This window comes from Physeter macrocephalus, chromosome 9 (assembly GCF_002837175.3).
Source record: "Physeter macrocephalus isolate SW-GA chromosome 9, ASM283717v5, whole genome shotgun sequence".
NCBI lineage: Eukaryota > Metazoa > Chordata > Mammalia > Artiodactyla > Physeteridae > Physeter > Physeter macrocephalus.
Window position 1 is genome coordinate 93,087,407 of NC_041222.1, and position 23,971 is coordinate 93,111,377.

Here is a 23,971-nt window from a genome sequence, read left to right on the forward strand (position 1 = left end):
ATTTTTGGATTGGGTTGTTTGTTTTTTTGTTATTGAGCTGCATGAGTTGCTTATAAATTTTGGAGATTAATCCTTTGTCAGTTGCTTCATTTATAACTATTTTCTCCCATTCTGAGGGTTGTCTTTTGGTCTTGTTTATGGTATCCTTTGCTGTGCAAAATCTTTTAAGTTTCATTAAGTCCCATTTGTTTATTTTTGTTTTTATTTCCATTTCTCTAGGAGGTGGGTCAAAAAGGATTTTGCTGTGATTTATGTCATAGAGTGTTTTGCCAACGTTTTCCTCTAAGAGTTTGATAGTGTCTGGCCTTACGGCAGGCGGATTCTTAACCACTGTGCCACCAGGGAAGTCCTGGACCATCAGTCTTTTCTCAGTTTTAACTCAAGTGCTTTGCAAAAGCCCAGTTCAGACTTGTGCAAGGGCACTTGCACACACGCCACGCCTTGGCCTGCCACTGACTAGCATCGCAGCTGAAGAGTTCGAGCCTTCAAATTCACTGTGCTCCCACATAGCCTGTGCTCTGAGGGGGCGCAGAGTAGGCATAGGGTGCTGCACAGAGGAGGTAGGGTCCCAAACCCATCCTTTGCCCATTTCCTGTGACTTACCAGTTGGCCTTGGAAACTGCTGTGCCTTAGCCATGTTTGTCTCTGGAGCATTAGATCTTACCTTCCACGTCCCATTCCTCAGCCCAGAGGAACCTGAGAGGGAGAACGGTGGGCTGTCTGGCCAGCTCGTGGTCAGGGAAGGGAGTGGGTGTTGGGAGGCCCAGCGGCTCCCAGGCCCCCCGGGTCTCCGTTGCCTGTTCTGCTCACATCAATGTCCAGTCCCTGGACCAAGCCTCACGGAAAGTCACTACTCTGTCCCCACGAAGAGAAGTAAATGTTTGCTCATCTCTGAGACAGGGGGTGGGCATGGAAAAAATGCAGCATGGTAAATATAAGAGTAAAGTTATGTCCACGGGACAGAAGTGCCACTTCCAGGATGAGATACTTCTGAGCCAAGTGAAGGGACCACACAGGCAGGTGGAATCTGATTTGGGAGCCTCCAAGGTAGGAAGGCACTTCTGAAGCTCCACAGAGGGTCCGGAGCCCAAGCATCTCCTGTCGACTCTCACCTCACCCTGCACCCGCCCCCGCCCCGGGGAGGTTGGGTCTGGCGCCTTGAAGACAGACCTAAGGCACTAAAATAATTTACTTCTTGGAACCTGAGCCAGGTGAACAAAGGGGTGGAGAAGACTCCAGCTTCTCTTTAGTCGGGGAGCCTGGTCCTCTGAGCCAACAGCATACTCGAGCCTTTGTCCGTCTGCAGCTTGTTTTTAATGCCTGGCCCCGTGGGCTCTTCTTACTCCTCCTGGAAGGAAGGTGGCCTTGAGGGCGGCTGGCTCAGCCCCCACCCGGGGCCGCCTGTTTCCTTGGACTTAATAGAACAGGCTTGGGCTTCCTCCTGCAGCTGGAGCTGGAGGCAAGGACCCCTGCCCAGCCTCACCATCCTGCTGCTCCGGAGCTGTATGTGTCCTCTTCCTCTCTTCTTTCTTTCCTCCAAAGAATCTCTTATAAACTTTCTTCTTTTTCCTACGAATAACTTACATCTCCTTTGGTGCAGAAAGCTCCCCTTTCATGTCTGCCAAAAAGCCAGGGTCACTTGGATTTGAAGTGTCTTTAACGAGTCCAGGATCCCCGGACCAGGACTCCTTACCGCCCTCCAGCTGTTTCTAGATTCTCCTCTGACTTTGGGGTGGGCATCGTGTCTGGAGTGCGGGCCAGGCGGGAGGGCTCCGCCCCACCCACTCCCAGCTGCCGGCGGAGGGGCCCAGGGGCCCCTGGGTCACTGGAGAGCAAACGCTGAGTCGATGCTTACCTTGACGTGGATGCCTGTCCAGGTACAGCTACAAGTACCCCAGGTGTCTCGGCCTTGAAGTGTTTTTGCGTGTCTCTTGTTTGTGAGCGTTCTGAAGTTGCTGCAGATGAATTTGATTGCTTGTTTTGTTGAAGTGATTCTGCAGAGGGAACCCTGTAACACAGCCTGTCTGTGTTACACACTTGGGGGGTTTCCTCCACAGGTCTTCAGGGCATCTTACGCCTGGATTTGGGGTGCTTGCTGGGACTTGTAGAAACTGGGGTAGATCTGCCCAGAGACACGCGGGCTTTGGTGGCTTCTGCATGGGACCTGGGGCATGTATGTGTGTGTCTCCACACAGAGGGGACAGTGGCTAAGAGTGCCCTGACTTTAGTGTCGTTCAGACCTGGCTTCAGTTCATGAAAAATTCAATTTCTGGTCTACTTGCTGGTCATGGACCACATTCCCTGATCCCCAAACCCCAGTTTCCTCATCTGTTACGTGGGGATAAATGTCCTGCCTTCTCTTAAAGGAATCAGTGAGTGTCAGGTGCTTCAAGTAAGGTCACACTGGGACTGCTAGCTGCTGTCCTCATCTCTTTGCACCCCCTTTCCTAAACCCATGCAGCCCTCCTCCCCTTTGTTTTAACAGTACAGCACACGCCTTAGACAAATCACAGTGTGGTCGGGCGGAGAACAGCTTTCTTTGTACGGTGGGGTTTAGCTCTTTTGGATAAGATCCACCCTCCTCACTATAAGTTAACTTTTGGGTCTTGGTGGAGATTTGAGAGTTTTTAGTCTCAAAGTAGCACTTGTACAGACTATCGTTTTGGCTGATGCCTAATCCATTCATTTGTGTGACTCGAAGTATATTCACTGAAGAGTGATGGTTTATGTCTCCAGATTCTGTGCGTGCCCCGTGTGTGGAGCCTAAAGCCTGGAATGTCCTGGGTATGCTTGTGGTCGGGGACTTGTGCGATGTAGGCGTGGAGTAAAGTCGGCCACTGTGCTTCCACTGGCAGCTTAATATCTGAGAGGGAGTCAAAGTGGAGGAACCCTGCCAATTATAAGTCTTAGGATAATCATAGCCATGTTTTATCGAGTGCTTTCTTGAGTCCAGTCCCTTGCCAAAGCTCATGTCGTTAAATCTTCACAATAGTCCAATGAGGTGGGTACAAATTTTATAGCTGAGAAAACTGAAGTGCGGAGAGAGAGGCTACGTAACTTGGCCAAGGTCACTTCTGGGAAGCAGCAGTGTGGAAATTCAAGCCAGGTCTTCCCGACCCTAAAGGCCATGGTACGCTCTATCACCGCTCTGGGTGATCGTAGAGTGTTGACTCTGGTTAAATAACTTGCCCAAGATCACACAGCTGGTAAACGGCAGAGTCAGGATGCAAATAAGCCTGCTCTTAACCACTTTGCTCTGGTTCCTCTGTCCCAAGCAAGGTCGGGGAGATGGAGTGATCCGCGTGAGGCATCATGCCAGAGCCCCGGGTGCCCCGGGGAGGCATGGGAATAACTGCAGTGCCTGGATTAAATAGGAGGCTCATTTTCCCCTCCTGGTATTTGTTTATTTCACAAATTAAATTATAACTATACTAAGGGAAATGATTAACAAAAGAAAAATCATCCATCCTGCTACTGGAAGCTTTCATTTTTTTCTCTGTTCCTTCTCAGTTCTTAACTCTGATTACATAATTGTTCTGCTTCTTTAGTTAACATTAAACTCACGATTCTCCTTTTTTTTTTTTTTTTTTTTTGTGGTACTTGGGCCTCTCACTGTTGTGGCCTCTCCCGTTGCGGAGCACAGGCTCCGGACGCGCAGGCTCAGCGGCCACGGCTCACGGGCCCAGCTGCTCCGCGGCACGTGGGATCTTCCCGGACCGGGGCACGAACCCGTGTGGCCTGCATTGGCAGGCGGACTCTCGACCACTGCGCCACCAGGGAAGCCCACGATTCTCCTTCTTATAACTGCATACTATTGCATGAAATTGATATAATCCACTTGACCACAACACATCTTTCTGCCAATAGCCTTTATATTTTTGGATTGCTTCTCTTCGTGTAAATTCTAGAAGTAGAGTTATTAAAGGATTTAAATACATTTATTATCATATAACTTTTCCAGAGTCATGTTATGTATACAGCCCCCAGAAGTATGTTATTCTGTTGTTTAACCTCACTAACATTTGGTTTTATATCTTTTTTAAAAAATGTGTTTTGCTATTTTAATAAGTAGCAAAGTAGCACCCTCCATCTTTTAAATTTGTATTCTTAACAAGCCAGGGAGACTGAGTATTTTTCATGTTGGTTCCCTAATTTAGGTAGTATAGAAATAATCCTTTGGCATGTTTGATGGTGTATATTTTTCCCAGTCTGTTTTTTATCCCCCCTCTTTAAGTGGTAGTGTTCTTTTTTTTTTTTAGATTTTCCTTTGGAGAATTTCAAACATATACAAAAGTAGAGAGAATAGTATCATGGATTCCCACCTACCCATCACTCAGTTCCAACAATTATCAACTCATGCCCAGTCTTGTCTCATCTATACTCTAATGCAAATATCCACTCCTTGGTTATTTTGAAGCAAATCCCAAGTAAGGTATTTAACCCATGATGATTTCAGTATCTCTAAAAAGATAAGGACTTTAAACACCCATAGTTTTTCTATACTTTTTTCTTTTCAAATTTGGTCAAACCTATTGAATTTGTTTTCTTTTATTTTCTGTTTCAAAAGAAGGATTTTTCTCAAAAGCTAGGCAGAGGGCTTAGAGAAGGGGTGAAGAGTCAGTTTTGATACCAACTAGATTCAGAGTCTGAAGAGAGACCCTCCTGTCTGGAGCGCAGCTGACGGATCCGGTGTGGAAGGAGAGGATGGGTGTCCTAAGACTTGCCCTCACCTGGCCTTCTCCTCTTGCAGCCTCACCTGTCACCATGAAGCTGCTGCACCCAGCCCTCCCCAGCTGCCTCCTGCTGGCTCTGCTTGGCGTGTGGACAGCTGCTCCTGAGGCTCACGCTGTGTCCGTGGGGACACCCGCCATCAGCGCAGCCTCTTTCTTGCAGAACCTCATGCATCGCTACGGGGAGGGCGACAGCCTCACCCTGCAGCAGCTGAAGGCCCTGCTCAACCACCTGGACGTGGGAGTGGGCCGGGACAACGTCTCCCAGTCCGTGCAGGGACCGAGGAACCTCTCGACGGTAAGGCTCCCGGCTCTGCCCAGCACCGTCTCTGTCCTTTCAAGGTTCCCAATCTAGTTGGGGGCAGGCGAGCCTTGATGACAGAGCAGAGGGGCCACTGCTTCCCCCACGGTCGGGATCAGCTAGTCTGAGTCTCCAGCAGCGCCTCCCAACCTCCTACATGGGTGTTTTGAAGCCCTTAGCAAAGGGCAGCCATGAAGTAGGGGCTCTCAGCCCGCCAGACCCTTCCTCAGAGCTGCACTGGGATCTCCTGGAACTGCTGGTAAGCTGGAGCTCCCGGGCCAGCTAATATTTCTAATAGAGTTTGTGCAAAGCCCTTTGCCCGTTATCCTAGGTGAGCCTCAAAGTACCTCTACGTGCAGGTGGCAGATCTTCATTATATCCTGTATGTACTGAGATACTAAGGGACCCACAGTGAGTTCTGGAGGGACCAGGATTAAGACTCAGGTCCTTTGGCTCCTGGTTCTCTGTTCTGTCTTCCATATCATCTTGGCTAATTAATCAGAGTCTGAGGCTGTTTGTGGCAGCCAAATATAAGTCAGCCAGCAACGTCTTTATATATCTACTTTGTTCCCTGTGCTGAGTTTGTGAGAAATAGAGAAAAATGAGTCATGTTTAGGGAGTTTACTTTTAAGATGGGAAGCTCAGCCAACCAAGAACAGAGTTAACTGATATTCAAATGAAGTGCTAGATGCTGTGGCTTGGATAGTCATTATAGGATTCAGAAATGAGAGAAGCAGGTGAGTATGCACTAGATGGTCAAGGAAGCTTCTGCGTGGGGTGTCCTGGAGCTTCGCCTTGAAGGAGAGCAGAGTTTGGAGAGATCGAGTGGCCAGGCTGGGGGAGCCATGTGGTGTGTATGCAGAGCCACGGGGGCGCGGTGCACGTCTGAGTCGGAGGGGCGGCTGCCTTGGGGGACTCGTGCAGCCTGACCCCAGAGGCCTCCCGGCTCAGCAGCAGGATTTTGGGGTCACCAGGTCCAGCCCCCAGCATTTTTTTTTTTTTTAAGATTTTTTTTTGATGTGGACCATTTTTAAAGTCTTTATTGAATTTGTTACAGTATTGCTTCAGTTTTGTTTTTTGGTTTTCTGGCCGCGAGGCATGTGGGATCCCAGCCTCCCTGACCAGGGTTTGAACCCGCACCCCCTGTATTGGAAGGCGAAGTCTTAACCACCAGGGAAGTCCCAGCTCCCAGCTTTGTAGGCCCAGAAACCCTCACTCGTCGGCACTCCCAGAGGGCTGGCTCCCTCAGAGACAGAGCCACGTAAAACCAAACTCAGTGAAAGACTGACGTGTAACTGTCTAAGTAGAAGTAAAATGGCAGTGTTTCACGGGAACAGTGTGTGAGAACCACTTAACCTGATGCCTCCCAAGGGAACTGAGAGCTCATGCCCGCTGGGCAGCCCACACTTGCTCCCTGGCAGACCCTGAGTCTTCAGATTTCCCCCGCTTCCTTCCCCAATCTCTGCCAACACATCCTGCAGGCTGGGGACATTACTGTATATGGTCCAGGAGACTACTGTTCCTCTTAGACACCTGTGCTCAATAGCTCTGGAGAAGTATGTGAAATCTGCATTTTACTGTAATAGCTCCCTGGGCTGTTGTAATGTGGCCAGATTTGGTATCTGGGAGAAGCTGTATCTTCAGGTACGCACATAGAGGCATGTCTCCCCGAAGCCACACCCTGGTCATAATGATTGGAATTTGGTTGTTCCCAGAACTTCTGGGTAGCCATTTACAGATGGGTGAGTGGAAGGTATGTATGGGAGGCTGATCTCTAAGATTACTTATCAGTCTTTCAAGTTTAGGGACCACTTTGCTCTCATCCTTGGAAATTAGTCTGCAGGTCCCGTGAAATTTGGACAGTTGCATCTTCTATTTTCCATCTTGGAAGGCTCATCAGGGGCAAGGTGTGACTTTGGGTCCTAAGAGGCTTTCTGCCCCTCCCACTTGGTTTCAGTGCTTCAGTTCTGGAGACCTCTTTGCTGCCCACAACCTCAGCGACCAGTTGCGGATTGGGGGGCGTGAGTTCCAGGAGTTCTGCCCCACCATCCTCCAGCAGCTGGATTCCCGGGCCTGCTCCTCCGAGAACCAGGAGAATGAGGAGAACGAGCAGACAGAAGAGGGGAGGCCCAGCTCAGTTGAAGGTGAGCCGGCACGGGAAGGCAGGGCCTGGTGTCCGTGTTTGTCTGCACGAGGACCGCTGGGCTGATCAGATAGAGCTGCCCGCTGACTGTTTGACCGGTTATCATCCTCTTATCGTCGGGAGGGGCGAGTTGGAGTAATGAGTATCTCGTGCGCTCCCAAGACCGGTCCAGCACATTGCCAGGCCGGGAAGCGTGGCTGGTGAGCGTTCCGTTGTGGGGCTTTTGGACCAGCCTCGAGGTGCTCTTTTTGGTCACTTTTCCGTTTTGGTTTTCATTAAACTACCAGGGGGCCAACACCTTGATTTTTGAGTTTAGCATTTAAGGCCTTTCACAGCCTGCCCTCGGCCCACTTCATCCTCCTCCCCCTCCCCTGCCCGGTACCCCTGCTCCAGCCGCAGTGGTTCACCGTGGCCTGTGTGTGCACACGGCTCCCTTGGGCCCGGATCGACCTCCTGCAATCCTGTCGTGCTGGTGTGAGCGGCCTGGCACTTGGTACCTAGCATGTGCCACCTGTGTCACACCCCACGTCGTTTCCTGCTGTCGTTATTTAACTCCTATGGTCTATAGCCTTTCATGTTTTCATCTGCCCCTCCATCTGAAAGGTAAGCTGCTTTTGGATAGCAGCTTTGGTGTATATTTTTAGGCTTCTCCACAGCACCCAGCAAGAGGTGGACCCAACAAGCATTTACTGATGGGTTGGCGGATCTCTGTCTGCCCCGATTGCCACTGAGTTCAGAGCGGGCTGCCCCCCGGCAGCAAGAGTATCTCCACCCTCAGTAATGGAGGCCGTCGTCTGTTCTTGTTCCTCCACAGTGTGGGGCTTTGGTTTCCTCAGTGTCTCACTGATTAACCTGGCCTCTCTCCTGGGAGTCCTCGTCCTGCCATGCACAGAGAAAGCGTTTTTCAGCCGTGTGCTCACTTACTTCATCGCCCTGTCCATTGGAACGCTGCTCTCTAACGCGCTCTTCCAGCTCATCCCAGAGGTGCAGTAGAAAAGAAACGTGCGCGTCCTCTCTCCCTGGGGCGCCCCCTCCCCGACCCTGTGCTCCAAGGCACCTGACAGCCGCCACCTGAAACATTAACTTCTTCCTCATGTCAAGGGATGCAAATGACTTCTGCCTCTGGATCTCAAGGGCCTCCTCTCACTCCTGGGGCACCCAGGTTTGCCTCTGGCCTCTTCAGGGGATGTCAGATGCAAGGCTCTCAGCACTTGTCCCCCATGCTGGCGACCTGTCAGCCTCCTTCCCCAGTCAGTGCCTTTCCTAAGCCCTGTCGGCAGGGCTGGAAAGGAAAGCAGCCGGTGGTGGCTGTCCCTGCCCTTGGTCCTCTGGACCCCGCTCTGCTCTAAGTAGAGGACCTGGCCGTACTCAGGTGTGGCCACCAAGAGATGATCCACCTGGAATGAGGTGAAAGGAAAGAGGTTACCGACTGAAAAGTTGTATTGACCTAAAAAGTACGTGATCCTTTTTTTTTTAAGCAGGCCCTAATCCACAGTATAGAGGGCCAAACATAGAATCAAGACTATTTAATGAAAAAAGCGAAATCAAAATTAGCAAATAAAGGAGAGAGACCCACCATCCTTCACACCTTGCATCTTGACTTTTTCCTGATAGGACTGACTTCCTGGCACCCTTACTTGACTGTTCTGAAATGTTTGTTGATTTTGTTCTTTAATTGTAACCGCTGAGGAGCTAAAAAAAAATTAGACCCAAGGTGACAGTCTGCCTGCCTGTCAGCTCAGGCAAGGACGTGCAGTGGGGCGATGGGTGATGTGTGGACCTTCTTTGGGAATGTTTATGGCCACCTTCCATAGGCAGCTGCCTGGCCTTTCCCAATCAAAAGACTCTATGGGATGCCCAGCCTTGCCTTGCCTGTTCCCTCTTCATGATGAGGGCAGAAATCTGGTTTAAGGTGAACCATCTTGATGCTATGTCAGAATTCCACATGAATCGAGCAAGCACTTCTCAGGGCAGGCCTCATCTTGGGCTACTTTTTTTTCAGCTCCAGAAATTAAATTTATTAATTTTTTTTCAAGATTGGAAATGAAATGCTATGTTGCCTGTTGAATGGGAATACAATAATGGTACATACTCCGCCCCTGGGCTCACAGGGGAGGCCTCATCCTGGCTCACTTTTGTCCTGCCCGGAGTGTGTGACACTGGGAAATGGTAGAGGAAATATTTTTTGACGGGGTGATCTTGGAACTCTGTTCTCTACACTGCAGCCCTCTCAGAGCAAATGGAAACAAACAAATCAAGCAAAACCTGAGGGAGTTCCCTGGTGGCCTAGTGGTTAGGATTCCGGGTTTCCTGTGCCATGGCCCAGGTTCAGTCCCTGGTCAGGAAACTGAGATCCTGCAAGTTTCGGGGCATAGCCGAAAACAAAAACAAAAAACAAAACAAGGTCATAGGAAAAAAAAAAAGGGCAACAAAACCTGAGATGTTAAGAGAATGGATTTCGTGGCCATCGGGCCTTACTTGTCCGTCCCTTCTGCCCTGCACGTCCGACTTCGTTGCGTCCTGCACAGAGCAGACCAGGTGCGGGGAGTGTCCCATGTGCCTACATAGCAAGGGTCAGACATGCCAACACGGCAGCCCAACAATCTATCGGTCTCTTCCCCTTGCTCTGGTTTCCTGTTCCATAGAGCTCTCGAGTCCAAAGTCTGCTGGGCAGCCCCTGGCTAGGCCTGAGCACACCTTGGCTACAGGCCAAGGCAGGAGCTGCCCTGCCAGGCACAGCAGCTAGCAGGTGGGACTCAGCCACCAGGCAGCAGGGGCGAGAGACTCGGGGTTCCAAGGCCACCGCGAGTTCCTCCCCGTTTCTCCTGAGCTGATTGAAGGAAATTTCATCGAACTTGAATCACTAACAAATGTTCTGTTTCTCTCTCCCTCCCTGCTTGTCTCTCTGATTTTTCTTGTTTTGCCTCCTTTGTTAATATCCACCAAAACCCCTCCCACTCTACCTCCCGCCCTCTCCACCTCTCTTCCTGAATGGCGGCTGCCGTGCCGTGGGGCGTTCGCCCTTGTCCCCGTCCTGGGTGGGGCTGGCTCCCCCTCCCCGGCAGTCTGGGGGTACGGTCTCCTCTGTGTGACCATCATCTCCCTCTGCTCCCTGATGGGGGCCAGCGTGGTGCCCTTCATGAAGAAGACTTTTTACAAGAGGCTGCTGCTCTACTTCATAGCTCTGGCGATTGGAACCCTCTACTCCAACGCCCTCTTCCAGCTCATCCCCGAGGTATGGCAAGCCAGGGCCCTTGCACAGGAGCGTGCCGCCTCCTGGGGGATGGCGGGACACAGTGGGAGGGCCCTCCGTCTCCACAGAAGGCCTAGAGAGGAGGTCCTCTCTAGGAAAGTGAAGCTAGGATGTAGGCACGAGCGAGGCGAGGCAGCTTAGAGAAGGTTTTGAGAGCTGGTTCAAATCCCAGCTCCACCGGCCTCAAGTTCTGTGCCCTTGGGCAAGTCACCTGACTTCTCTGTCCTTCCGTTTCCTCATACGTAAAATGGGAAGAATAATAAGGGCGGACCTCAGGGTGATGCCGTGAGGGTTACGTGAGTTAATGTTTCTTAAACACCTGGTGCTCACTGTCTGTTGGGTGAAGAGAGGTAGTGTAGTTAGGTCATGTTATGGCTCCCAATTTCGAGCTTTTGGCACCAACAACAGAATCCATAGGTCTCAATGAAAAGCTCACTTCTCCTCAGCAGGACATTAAATTCTAAAGACAACCTGTCTTTTGCATCAGAAAATAAGCTAGAGAGGTATGAGGATTAAATAATGAGCTCCTAATCCATGGAAGGGCCTTTATATAATAGGTGCGCAGTAAAGTTTTGCTGTTGGCAAAAAAAAAAAAAAAAAGAAGAAGAAGAAGGAAAGAAAGAAAATGAGCTGGAGAGAACCCACCAGTCTGGCCTCACACATGTTGATGGCACCTTTGCCCCTCTGTCTGGGCTAACCAGGAAACCCTTCATGAGGGAGGAGGAGCCCAGTGTTTGTAAGGCTTAGCAGGGCCTTGGAGGAGTTTCTGATCCCGTGTGGTCTCTGCGTAGACCTGCTGATGGCAGGGATCCCGAGGCGCTTCACTGTGGGTAGTCTGACGGGCCTGGATGAGCCGGAGGTGAAGCAGAAAGATGACGCCCCGGGCTCCTTAGAGCGCTTTGTTTTCCAAGATGCGGTTTTGTGTTTTCTGAGTTGATCCTTAGATCACCTCTGTGATGTGTAGGAAACAAGGAATGTTGAACCCATTTAACAGATACAGAATCTGACCTGCACAAGAGCTCATATCTTAGTGCTTTTTGTGGAGAACTGTTAGTTGCCTCTTTTCACTCCACTTTTCCTTAAGATGATTTGACTCTCCTGGAAAGTTGGCCTGAATGAGTAATTTCTATTCTAGAACTTGACCTTTAATGTCTCTTAGAAAACTACATTAAGAGATTGCATCTCGTCCCTTTAAAATAGAAGAAAAAAACACTTAGCTTTTAAGCAGCCTGGAGTTCCTGGTACTGATGGTCTTTTTATCTGGGACCTATTCACGAGAAGGCTGGCGTTTATTCGAGAGGCCCATTTCCTATCAGAAAACTTAGGAGCAGGTCAGCAGACACTTTCCCAAGGCCCCCCTGCACGAGTCAGGAGCGTCGCTGAGAATGGAATTCTGATTTCTGCTCCTGTCTGCTTCCCAATGCATTCTTTTTTTTCTTTCTTTCTTTTGGCCATAATAAGTGAAGTTTCCAGAAACCAAGACAAAACCCCCAAAATTGACACGTGCAGTCACACAGTCTGCTTTCTTGGCTTTGTGGTCACTGGGAGGTCTGCAGTCAGGAAGATGCCGCAGTTCTTACTATTTAACTGGAGAAAGGATTTCCCATTTTAGAAAGTATAACTGTACCATCTCCCTGTGTGTTTACAGGCAGATCAGCCAGGAACGCTATATAACGATGAAAACAAACACGAGTGTCTCCTCCTTAAAGATGGAATCTGCCGGCAGAGTCTGCCCTTGTAGCAAAGCTCCAGGAGAAGTGAAGACATAGTCCTCATTAAAAGTAGAAAGCCACCTCCAAGGCTGTTCTTCCTGAGAGTAAAATTCTAAAGACGATCTGTCTTTTGCATCAGAAAATAAGCTAGAGAGAACCCAGCAGGTCTGGTGATGTGACATTAGGGAAACATCAAGGGTTAGATTTTTGCTGGAAAGGGATTGAGTACATGTTGTCCCGGTCTCTTCCTTTCCTAGAGTCAAGTGGTTAAAGAGATGAGAGGGGACCAGTGAAGATTTTCTATTCTTAAACTCATTTTGTTTTCTTGGGTCCACAGGCTTTTGGTTTCAACCCTCTGGAAGATTATTATGTCTCCAAGTCTGCAGTGGTGTTTGGGGGCTTTTATCTCTTCTTTTTCACGGAGAAGGTCTTGAAGATGCTTCTTAAGCAGAAAAATGAGGTGAGGCCTAATCGTTGGTAAAAGAAGCGCCTCTAGGGAGAGCATCCATCTCAGAAAGGTGTCCGGTAGTGGTGTTACCTCAGTGCCAATCCAGTGAGCTTACCTGGATCCTCCCGCCATGGGTTCAAACCCACAAACTATTTCATGAGTAGATATCTCACTTCACCTCAGGAGGGTATTAGCAGTGGGTGAGGGCGAATCATCAGCCATTGCGAGGAGCAGCTCTAAACGTTCTTTGCTGTGCCTCCTGGCAGGAATGAGCGTTGGCCCTGAGGTCACTCCTCTGAGATCCGTCCCACGGCAGCACCACAGGCCCTTCGATTCAGCTTTTTCCAACACCTTGCCCTAGGTTTCTGTCCTATTGCCTGCTTGTGTTTTCTTGGATGGTGGGAGCGAGGTCTTCCCGGTGCTTGGAGCTCCTGCCGGGTGGGTGGTTTTGGTGAGCGTCGCACCGACCTGACCCCTCCCTGTGGTCCCTCCAGCATCATCACGGACACAGCCATTATGCCTCTGAGACGCTCCCTTCCCAGAAGGACCAGGAGGAGGGGGTGACGGAGAAGCTGCAGAACGGGGATCTGGACCACATGATTCCTCAGCGCTGCAGTGGCGAGCTGGATGGGAAGGCCCCTGTGATGGACGAGAAGGTCATCGTGGGCTCCCTCTCTGTCCAGGTCAGCAGGCCATCCACTGCTGGGCAGGCAGGGGCCCTTAAGCGGTAATGGCCTTGATGACTCGGGCCTACCTTGAAGGTCCGTCGTCCACCCTTTGACAGGGGGGCTTTCTTGCAGGACATGCAGGCTTCCCAGAGCGCCTGCTACTGGCTGAAAGGTGTCCGCTACTCTGACATCGGCACACTGGCCTGGATGATCACCCTGAGCGACGGCCTCCATAATTTCATCGATGGCCTGGCCATTGGTGCCTCCTTCACCGTGTCTGTCTTCCAAGGCATCAGCACCTCGGTGGCCATCCTCTGCGAGGAGTTCCCACACGAGCTAGGTAAGCGTGCTGACACCCCGCCTCCCAGCCCCTTCCGCTTGTGCCAACTCCTTCCCCCACTTCAGAACCCACGTTATAATTAATTAACACATTCTGTATGCTATGTGAAATCAAACCACTAATTCTCAACAGCTGAGTTAATAGTTGAAAATTGATCACTGGACGGGACTTCCCTGGCTTTCTAATGGTTAAGACTCCACGCTTCCACTGCAGGGGGCACGGGTTCGACCCCTGGTCAGGGAGCTAAGATCCCGCATGCCACGCAGCATGGCCAAAAAAAGAAAGAAAGAAAGAAAGAAAAGAAAGAAAACTGATCATTGGAAGTGATGGCATTTTTTACCGGGATGGTTGTTTCCCCAGAGTCCCATAACCTGTGGCTGTTTCCTCACCTCTACACTGGGCTTAATACTGGTACCTGCCTCATTGGTTTATCGTAAGAAACAAAAGGAAAAAATAGTGAAAAGGACTTAGTGCGTGCCATACACTATTCTAAGTGCTCAATATAGGTTATCTCTTACATCCTATTAATCTTCCAAAGGCTGAGATGTATGTTAGAAGTCTGGTGGGTAGAAGAAAGAGATGAACTAGGGGTTGGAAGGTCCTTGGTTTTATCAGAGGGAGAGTGTAAAAAGCCTAGACTTTTTGGAGGCTCAGACACTCAAGGTCATGTCCTGGCTTTGCCATTTATTGGCTTGTGACTTTGGGCAAATTACTTTAATTTCTCTCAGTCTCAATTTTGTTTTCGAAAAATACCATTCATTGCAGTTTTGAGGAAGGAAGCTCCTTCTGTTTCACCATCAATCAAAAGAGAAATGAGGCCACTGCTGATGGTTTTCTCTTTTGAAAATCCTGTGCATTGTTTTCAGCCTCTAGGCTGGTTGTACACTCCCAGCCTCAGAGATGGAGACAGCTCCTCGGCGTGGTGGTGCAGGGGGCCCTAGTCTTGTCACCGTGATCTCCAGTCTGGGGCCATCTTGATTTTCACCCACACTCCATCCAGCGTTTAAGCATGTCCTCATCAAGTTGTGTGTCCCACGACCTAGTATGAATCTTCTGTCCACACCCTCCCCTCTTGTTGTCCCCACCATAGGAGACTTTGTCATCCTGCTCAATGCCGGCATGAGTATCCAGCAGGCTCTCTTCTTCAACTTCCTCTCTGCCTGCTGCTGTTACGTGGGCCTGGCCTTCGGCATCTTAGCTGGCAGCCACTTCTCTGCCAACTGGATCTTTGCCCTGGCTGGAGGAATGTTCTTGTATATTTCTCTGGCTGATATGGTAAGTCTTCCATAGTTTTAATGCCTCGTAGGCAAAACTGGATTGGGTTATGAAATTCATTGGATTGGGAGGACAGCTGAGGGACATTAGTTAGTTTTTTTGTTTTTGTTTTTTAAATAAATTTATTTATTTTTGGCTGCATTGGGTCTTTGTTGCTGTGTGCGGGCTTTCTCTAGTTGCGGTGAGCGGGGTCTACTCTTCGTTGCGGTGCGCGGGCTTCTCGTTGCAGTGGCTTCTCTTGTTGTGGAGCACAGGCTCTAGGCACGCAGGCCCTAGAGCGTGTGGGCTCAGTAGTTGTGGCTCGTGGGCTCTAGAGCTCACGCTCAGTAGTTGTGGCACACGGGCTTAGTTGCTCCGCGGCGTGTGGATCTTCCCGGACCAGGGATCGAACCTGTGTCCGCTGCATTGGCAGGCAGATTCTTAACCGCTGCGCCACCAATAATAACTTTATTGAGGAATCAAGTCACATGCCACACGATTTGTAAATAAAAGTGTACTGTTCAATGCCTTTTAAGGGGACATTAGATTTTAAAGGACGAAAGGCCTATGTTCCTTTAGCATATGTCGTTAAAGAAAATGATGTATCTCAACTCCAGGGTCCTTACTTTAAGTATTACAGAATAGAGACTTATAGATAAAGAATGGGGGAGGGAGGGAAGGAAGGAGAGGAAATTACCCATTATTATTCTCCCCCAAAACACCACCACTTGGGTTTGTTTCTTTTTCATCTCAATGCATTGTGTTTGTTTTTAAATAACTCTAATCACATGGAGTACACAATTTTATATCCTGGTTTCTTTTTTTACTTAATACATCCTAGACATTTTTCATGTTGCATACTCTTTAAAAGCATCCTTTTCTCATTAGCAGTAGTATTTGGTGAGAGAATTTACCTTCTCCAGAACAAGAATTGCTGGTTCAGAAGGGATGCGTGGTTTGAGGTTTTAATATGTATTGCCAAATTGCTTTTTAAAAAGCTTACCCTTCTTTCATTTACATCATAAGCAGTGTCTGAAAGTGGACATCGCACCCGCTGACGTTTGGTATAACCTTTTAAGTAGTTTTGCGTTTGCTAGTTTAATACCTGATTTGTTGCATCTTTATAACTAACAAGGTTGATTTCCTTCCTTGTTGGCATGACGGTTCTTTGGCAGGTTTGCATGAGTTATTTTCCATATCCTCAGAAAGCAGTTTTTTGTTTTTGTTTAATATTTATTTATTTATTTATTTATTTGGTCATGCTGGGTCTTAGTTGCAGCAGGCGGGCTCCTTAGTTGTGACATGCGGGATCTAGTTTCCTGACCAGGGAACGAACCTGGGCCCCCTGCATTGGGAGCGCGGAGTCTTAACCACTGCGCCAGCAGAGCAGTCCCGGAAAGTAGTATTTTTGATGAGATGATGAGAGCACTGACCACCATGGTCCATCCTCAGCCCATGGAAACATCTTAGATTCTCTCCTCCGGTGGGTGGCCCTCCCTGGGGTTAGGGTATTTTTGTCACCTGCCTTGCTGGCCAGCGGCAAGAGGTCTTGAGTCATGGCAATGCTTAGTTCCATTCTCCGGCCCCTTACATGGTTGCTGAGTTTCCCAAACAAGTGACAACATTCTGATAGCAAAAAGACCTTTTGAAGTGTTTGTAAAGATCACAATAATTTTTATCAAAGTGGTTATTTTTAGTCCGCATCTAAACACATCCAGGGTTACATGCATGTGTAATACTTTGTTTCACTGCCATAGCTGTAAAGTAGTGGTAACCATCTTGGAGTAAGGCTCTAACGTTTAAGTTCTAGAAGTTAACTGCTGTTGATTTTCTTTGTAAACCAATCGTATATTATATATCTTAATTATAACTATGAGAATCATATATTTATACTAATGATTGTGGTGGCCTTATAATGTAAAAATGTAATAATAGTAAATGTTGTAATAATTGTTAGGTAATATACATATGACTGAATTGTCCTGCCCTTAAAGGTTAAGAAAGGAACTGCAGCTCTCGTGTTTTTTTTCTTCTTCCTCAGTTCCCTGAGATGAACGAGGTCTGCCAAGAGGATGAAAGGAAGGGCAGTGTCTTGATCCCCTTTGTCATCCAGAACCTGGGCCTCTTGACTGGTTTCAGCATCATGCTGGTCCTCACGATGTATTCGGGACAGATCCAGATCGGGTAGGGCCCTGCCAGTAGCCGGCGGGATTGGCAGTCTGGCCCTTGGCTGCCGATCCCTGGCCCGAGGACTCCTCATCCAGGAAGCACCTCGGAAGAGGCAGTTCTATTAAAAACTGTGACATGGAGACTGTATTCCTGCATTCAAATGTTAGCTGTTTTTAAAATGCTGTATCCTAGGAATAAGCTGCCCTGGTAACCAGCCTCTAGGTAGTGCCTCTCTCCCTTTCCTCTTCTTTCTCAGAGTGATTCTGGAACTGAATGCAGCTTAAAAGACAAGACTAACTTTTTTCTCTGGTTGCCCTGGCCTCTTTCTCTTCCAACCAGCACTGAGACATTTTGAATCCTTTGCCCGACAATGCAAAAAGATAGCCAGGGCCCACAACTTGGTTAGAAATATCAGGAGGTGAATCTATAGTTTGGGGCCCATAAATCTAAATGTGTTTCCTCGGCCTCAAGGTGACCCATTTTTAAGCGAATCTGCCTATTTTTACAGAAAAGGTATAGAAGACAGGAATCCCTCTTATTTTTTCAAAATCTGTTCAGTTGCCTAATTCTTTCAAAGAGAACTGAAAGCTGGAAGCAGATGCATAGGGCGGGAGGGAGAGGCAAGGATCACCCTGAGATGGGGGTGTGTGTCTTGTCTGGACGGTTACCTGTTCCCACTGGGATGCTTGGCACCGGTTCTGCACCTGGTGTTTCATGGCCGTCCAGGTGAGCCAGCAGGTAGGTTGTTGCCTGAACCTCCCCTCCTTTTGGATGAACACTGGCAGACTGGAGGGCAGAGAAGAGAGACCTGTGAGAAATCCGTTGGCTTTGCTGTGATTTCCACCCCCCTTTCCCCACCCTGCATCTCCTGGGAGACTCCCTGGAAGCACATTCTAAGCACATTGACGATGCCCGTGTCAGAGGGCAGACTGCACAGATTTACCTCCCTGGTCAACAGTTGTGCTGACAGGTGGCAAGCTGACTTACAGAATTGGAGTGCAGCTTGTGGTCTTCTTGACAAGGGTAATCAGAAATGGAATCAGTGCAGGCAACATTTGGGGTTTACTAATTCCATAAGTAACAGTGATAGAACTCTGAGATGGAAGGTCCAGAGCTTGGATGGGGACATCCCTGGGGTTTGCAGAATAGAGGACCCATGGGTTCTGCTGTACCGTCTGGGGTTCCCCCTTCCTCCCTCACCCCAAACAAGCAAGGGCGAATCCTGTATTGAACCGAATGGGAATTGCTCTAACTCTCTTCAGAAAAACGGATTGATAGACTTGTGTGTGAGACCGTAGGCCAGCCGCCGGCCCTGTGGAGCCCTCTCCTCAGAGCTCTGGCTTCGAGGGGAGCTAATCTCCAGGTTCACTAGGTGAATTGCTTTATTATTATCATATTGATAATGTGAGATTCTTTAGCCACTCTGGGGAGCCGACCTCTCCAGAAGCCTTCCTCAGCGGTGCCCACAGTCGCAGCCCAGGGGCTGTGTTCGCAAACTGACTTGTGCACGTGGCTGACGAGTCCTGGTCCATCACCACCACCCGTTAGTTTTTCCATTCTGACAGGAAAACGTTCCATTCTATGGTGGTTAAAAGCAGCATCTACCCTGGCTTTTTGCCCCGCCCCGCCTCTCCCCCCCTCCCTCCGCCCCACCGCCTTGGGAAACATCCGTCAAACCAGGACTATTCTTGAAAAGAACGTGAGTGGGAAAACCGCTGGTGATGCTTTATAAGTTTTTCTCATCTTGCCTATTGACTTTGATAGATTTGAGAATGGGCAGAAGAAGGAAAAGTCAGCTCTCACGATTCTAGATGAACTATCAGGACAGACTCCTGGTAGGGTTATGGTCCGGTCTTTACCAAAGAACCAATTCCTTGAATGTTGGAATCTAACTTTTTATATTGTCATTATTATTGTCATTGTTACTGTTTTAAGAAGATTCTTTGTCTTTTCTGTTTGATTTCCCTCAAACTGCTTTCAGGAGCTAGCAGGAAATAACACTCAAACCTTAGGACTTCAGAAGATTTTGCTTCCCTTAATTCACATGGATGTATTAAATTTATAACTTTAGCATCCCCTATAGATCTGTCATTCCTTACAAATACTGTTATTCTTGGAGTAGAATCCTAGGTAAGAGTTAGTGGGTTTCTAGTTTTAGGAGAAGAGCTCGAAAATGTAACCTTGAGGGGCTTCCCTGGTGGCACAGTGGTTGGGAGTCCGCCTGCCGATGCAGGAGACACGGGTTCGTGCCCCGGTCCGGGAGGATCCCACATGCCGCGGAGCGGCTGGGCCCGTGAGCCATGGCCGCTGAGCCTGCGCGCCCGGAGCCCGTGCTCCGCAAAAAAAGTAACCTTGAGCAAATTAAAAAATAAAATACGAAGTAGCAGGGTGCCTTCCCTTCTCATGCACACCTATATTAAGAGCTAACTTTCCTTTCACAGACAGCTGCCTCAAAGGGAAATTCTCTTCAAACTAATTGGTCCAGAGGCCAGTCCTAGTTTGAGCTTAGGGGTGGAGACACTGAAATCGTGCAACTGATTATGTGTTGCCATTGGCAACAGATTTTCCTCAATTGAAAATGGGGCCATTTCTTTTTGAAGTGTTGGATTTGCTGTTTTAAGCATTTGTACATATTAGAAGTCTGAGGAGTATCGAGTTCTGAGGACCTTTTTCACCTCTGGCATTAGCATCTTCTCCCCCCCCTTTCCGCGTGGACCGGCTCCCATTAAGGATAACAAGGAAAGTATGTGTCACGTGCAGGAGCAGCGACCCAGGAGCTTCTGCTGCTTCTCACCCTCAGCCTGGCTTGCACGTTGCCTTCTGTCCTTGCCCCAAAGGTTTTTTGTGTCTGGTGTCAACTTAGGTCTTTCCTTCATTGGTCCTTCACCCTGGGTTTTAAAAAGAAGGCTTCTCTGTTCGGGTATCCTAAGACCCGTTTTTAGTAAGTCCTCTTCCACATGGTAATGTGGAGATGGTAATATGTTGGAAATCTGCTTAAAAAACGAAAAGTTGTCTGATTTTTGCAAAAGAGAGAGGTTAGATTTTTATTATTCATATTTCCTTTTACAGTTCTGCAATTCCATCACAGTATTTTTTTAAATAACTCAGGTGTTATGAGGATAAATTAGAAAAAAATAACTTAAGTTATGTGGACTGTAAATGTTTTTATTTGTAAGATTCTATAAATAAAGCTATATTCTGTAACTGTTGAATCGCAAGTGTCATCTTTGGCAATGACGTGGGTGTAATGAAGACTGTTGAACACAAGAGGGGGGTGGTGTCTTGCTAACTTATAAAGCTTCCTTTTACTGGTCCAGCTTACATTTGGAGAGGGGTTTTAGAAGGAACCTCAGGTAGCATAACATACTCACTTTAAATGATTAACTTATCTTTTAACGGAGCCCATGACTTCATCAGTGATGGAAGAACTGTGGTGTTTCCTAAGAAGAGCTTTCTGTCACACTGTTTTCACTTGTATAAATCCATGATTTGAAACTTGGAGAGTACACTTGGCTCATTTAAACCACATCTCCTGTACGTCTTACAGGGAAACGTTCTGTCCTGAGACTTAAAATTCTAAACCTGTTCTTATTCCAATTCATTCAAAGGGCCAGGGATCTGTTGTTTATCTTCGACCACAAAAACGAGCCGTGGGGTAAAAGAATTGATGCCATCTTATTAATACATACATTAGAGATTCCCAAATGCCTGTTGCTCAGTCTTCCCATTTTTTTAAAACTCAAGAATAATATATTAAGTGGCTCCTGTTGGTATTTTAAATTTCATTAAGTAGCTACTATATTGGACTAATGTCTGCTACAGCTGTTCAAAATGCTAGTCACTCTGTCCTTCGGCTTGTGCCACCTCTGGAGAGCCTGCCCAGGCTGGTATTATTGCCTCCCTGTTCACACCTCAGTTACTGGACTTGCACTGTAATCTCTCTTGTTCTTTATAAACTGAGTTCCTTCTGGGTAGAGGCTGTATACCTGGTTTCTTTCTGTGATACCAGCACCTGCCACACAGAAAGAATGAATGAAAAGACGAAATGAAATGCCTGCAAGTTCTGTGTTGATGGAAGGGCTCCTTTTCCACTGGCAGCAGTTCCTGTTGTGTTTTCCTTTCTTTGGTGTTGGTTTTGCTAATGCCTTGTTTCCTGGTCCTTCTTTATTTAGAAACAGAAATTTGAGACGTGAATTTGTGGCCAGTATAGAATAGAGCTAAGCAGAGTAAACAGGTCACTAAGAAGATTAAAACTTTGATCTCAGCCATCTCTTTGTGATACTGCTAACCAGCTAAGCCATTCAGGACATTTTTGGTGGAAGGTGAATGCCCTTCTCCTATCAGGTTGCTTCTGCACACTCTTCTTTACCATTCAGTGATGCTGAGATCTGATTTGAGCAAAATCCATTTCGAGAAATAATGAAGACACCAAACGTGGACACAGGGTTTTTGATTTGTGGGAAAACAAAATGCTCATCTATTTTAAAGATTTTTGTACTCTTAATGATCTAGTGCGATACACGTGGACTTCTCAAGAATGATAGGTTTGAATCCCAGCAGAAGTGAATCCTTTTCATCCTTCTGGAATAAACTGAATTATATTCCATTTAAATATTTTTTTTAAATGGTGGTTGGAAAAGATCCATAGGTCCTTATCATCTCACAGCTAAGTATGTTTAGATCTGTCAGCCAAAAAAATATTTTTCTTTTCAACATCACAATTCTTGCCAGATGTTTCTTTATTTTAAATGAAGGAAGGGAGTTAGACTACCCTTCCTGTATAACAGCAATCTTTGACCCTAGCAGTGGATGGGATCCCGAAACAGTGGCATCAGTTATAGTTAAGGAATAACCTAAAAGTGTTCTAATTCTGGCAATCAGAAGCCAAGAAGTAGTTCTTTCTTCCATTAGGCTCTGGATTTCTTTTTTTTTTCTGCATCTGTGGTTTGCTTGTCTATTGAGGTTGCCTAAGAATGAACTTAGGCAATAATCCACAGATTGTTATAAATAACATATATGTAATAGAAAACCATCAGGAAATTCCTAGCAGAGGCACCTGGAAAGAAATTTTTTTTTTTTTTTTTTTTTTTTTTTTTTTCGGTACACGGGCCTCTCACTGCTGTGGCCTCTCTCGTTGCGGAGCACAGGCTCCGGACGCGCAGGCTCAGCGGCCACGGCTCACGGGCCCAGCCGCCCCGCGGCATGTGGGATCTTCCCAGACCGGGGCACGAACCCGCGTTCCCTGCATCGGCAGGCGGACTCTCAACCACTGCGCCACCAGGGAAGCCCAAGAAATTTTTTGATGAGGTAATTCTAAATGTGAAATGTGCTCTTAAAATACACATCGTCCTACATTTGGCTTTTTGTGTGAACTCATTTCATAAGAAGAGATGGGGTATTGCTGTCTTTGTGTGAAGGGAGGCAAACAGACCATCAGAGGGCCTTGTGCCCTGGAGTACCAGGCTGTTCCGCCCCAGGCTGGGGGAGTGGGGAGCAGATTGAGGGGACGGGGGACGTGTGTAAAAAGGGTAGGGGGAAGCTTTGCAGACATCATTGAGACCACAGTCTAGGCCCACCCAGTTAAAAGCAAGAAACGAGTAAATAAAGAGCAACCCTGGGGTTGGGAGATGGGGAAGAGGAAGGCGCCAGGGCATCCATGCCCACAACCCACGTTCAGGGCTGCCAGATTCTGGCCAGAGCCTCTTGTCCAGCCACCCCTAGGTACATCCCTGCGTGAGCTAGGCCGGGCCTCCATGCAGCTACCGGTGTAGCATAGGCCTCATCTGCTTTAATCATTAAGAAAAGGGTACATTGGCCCAAAGTAAAGAATGTCCATGTTAAAAGTAAAGATTAGATGTCTCCCTTCCTGGGACACCAATGCTGATACTCCTTCAATGAAAAGACTCCTTTTCCAGATGCCAAGGTCACACTGACTCGCTGTGTAGTGCTGATCTTTTTTTTAACCTTGAAGGGATGTATCCCTGACTTGTTTAATGTTCTTTGTTCTGACAACATATAAAACTGCTGAAAACCACGCTTCTCTGGAGCAGTTCTTCAGAGTTATCTGAGACGCTCTCTTGAAGCTGTAGTCCTCAGTTTGGCTCAAAAAAACTCTTCTATTCCTATTATAGATTGTTAATTGATTATTTTCGTTGACACCAGCATAGGCCACCACCACGACGGGGGCATCGGAGGTCAGTGCCAGGCTCCATGGGTGCTACGATAGCTCTGCAGACTTGATACGAGGACAGGAAGGACCCAGAGCCATGCAACGCCTGGGTGCCGCGCTGCCCTGGTCAGCCACAAGGATGCTGCTGCTGGAATCCACAGGTACTCCCGTGGGGGGGCGTTGAACCGCCCGTTGCCCTCCTGTGGGAGCCAAACCTGAAGAGGAACTCTGCCAGCCCCGTCCACCTTCATGGAATGGTTATGGAAATCTATCGCTACAATCTCATTCTTGTTCACAAGATGGGGCCCTGCGAAATGTTGGTCAGTGGCCTCGTGGCCCCCAAAATGGCCAACCAGCTTGCCACGGGGCCAGAAGGTAAAGATGCAGCAACTTGTCAAACACAATGATATGTCCATTCACTTCTATGGCTACTCCCTTGGGGCCTATGAGGCAACCAGCTCCAATCTCCGTCTTGAACTTGCCCTCAGAAGAAAAGATGCTGACCCAATGGTTGTCATAGTCTGCCTTGAAAATGTCTCCATCGGTGTCCACTGCCACACCTATGGGCGCTGCAGCTGCCCAGGGGAGGCCCTCGAGCCCCATAGTGGAGCTGGAACTGGTCCTCATTGGAGAAATCCTGGATCCCATGGTTATTGCTGCCTGCACCTAGCTGTGGACACACCCTGTAAGTGGATGGATTCATGCTTCTCCCTTCCAGGCTGTCCTTCCTTTTGCTGCCCTTGCTGTGCGTGAAGGTGGGCCTCTGCAGGCAGTGGGGATTGGG

The 23,971-nt window shown here is 48.2% G+C and overlaps 1 protein-coding gene across 6 annotated transcripts in view; it reads left to right on the forward strand.

Moving 5' to 3' along the window:
- The window catches only part of SLC39A14 (solute carrier family 39 member 14), a 44,819-nt gene extending 27,497 nt beyond the window's left edge, over positions 1 to 17,322 (forward strand). For 5 of the 6 annotated variants that reach the window (XM_028494185.2, XM_028494186.2, XM_007126305.3 and 2 more), the window contains 8 exons: positions 4,751 to 5,028; positions 6,989 to 7,175; positions 10,240 to 10,409; positions 12,477 to 12,599; positions 13,082 to 13,270; positions 13,388 to 13,595; positions 14,686 to 14,870; positions 16,891 to 17,322. In XM_028494185.2, coding sequence (XP_028349986.1) covers positions 4,751 to 5,028; positions 6,989 to 7,175; positions 10,240 to 10,409; positions 12,477 to 12,599; positions 13,082 to 13,270; positions 13,388 to 13,595; positions 14,686 to 14,870; positions 16,891 to 17,037 — 1,487 coding nt within the window. In that variant the 3' untranslated portion in view covers positions 17,038 to 17,322. Of the gene's footprint in view, positions 1 to 4,515; positions 5,029 to 6,988; positions 7,176 to 7,988; positions 8,159 to 10,239; positions 10,410 to 12,476; positions 12,600 to 13,081; positions 13,271 to 13,387; positions 13,596 to 14,685; positions 14,871 to 16,890 lie in introns of those variants that run through there. The other variant, XM_024130804.2, reaches the window with a different exon arrangement.
- Positions 17,323 to 23,971: the final 6,649 nt, after the last annotated feature.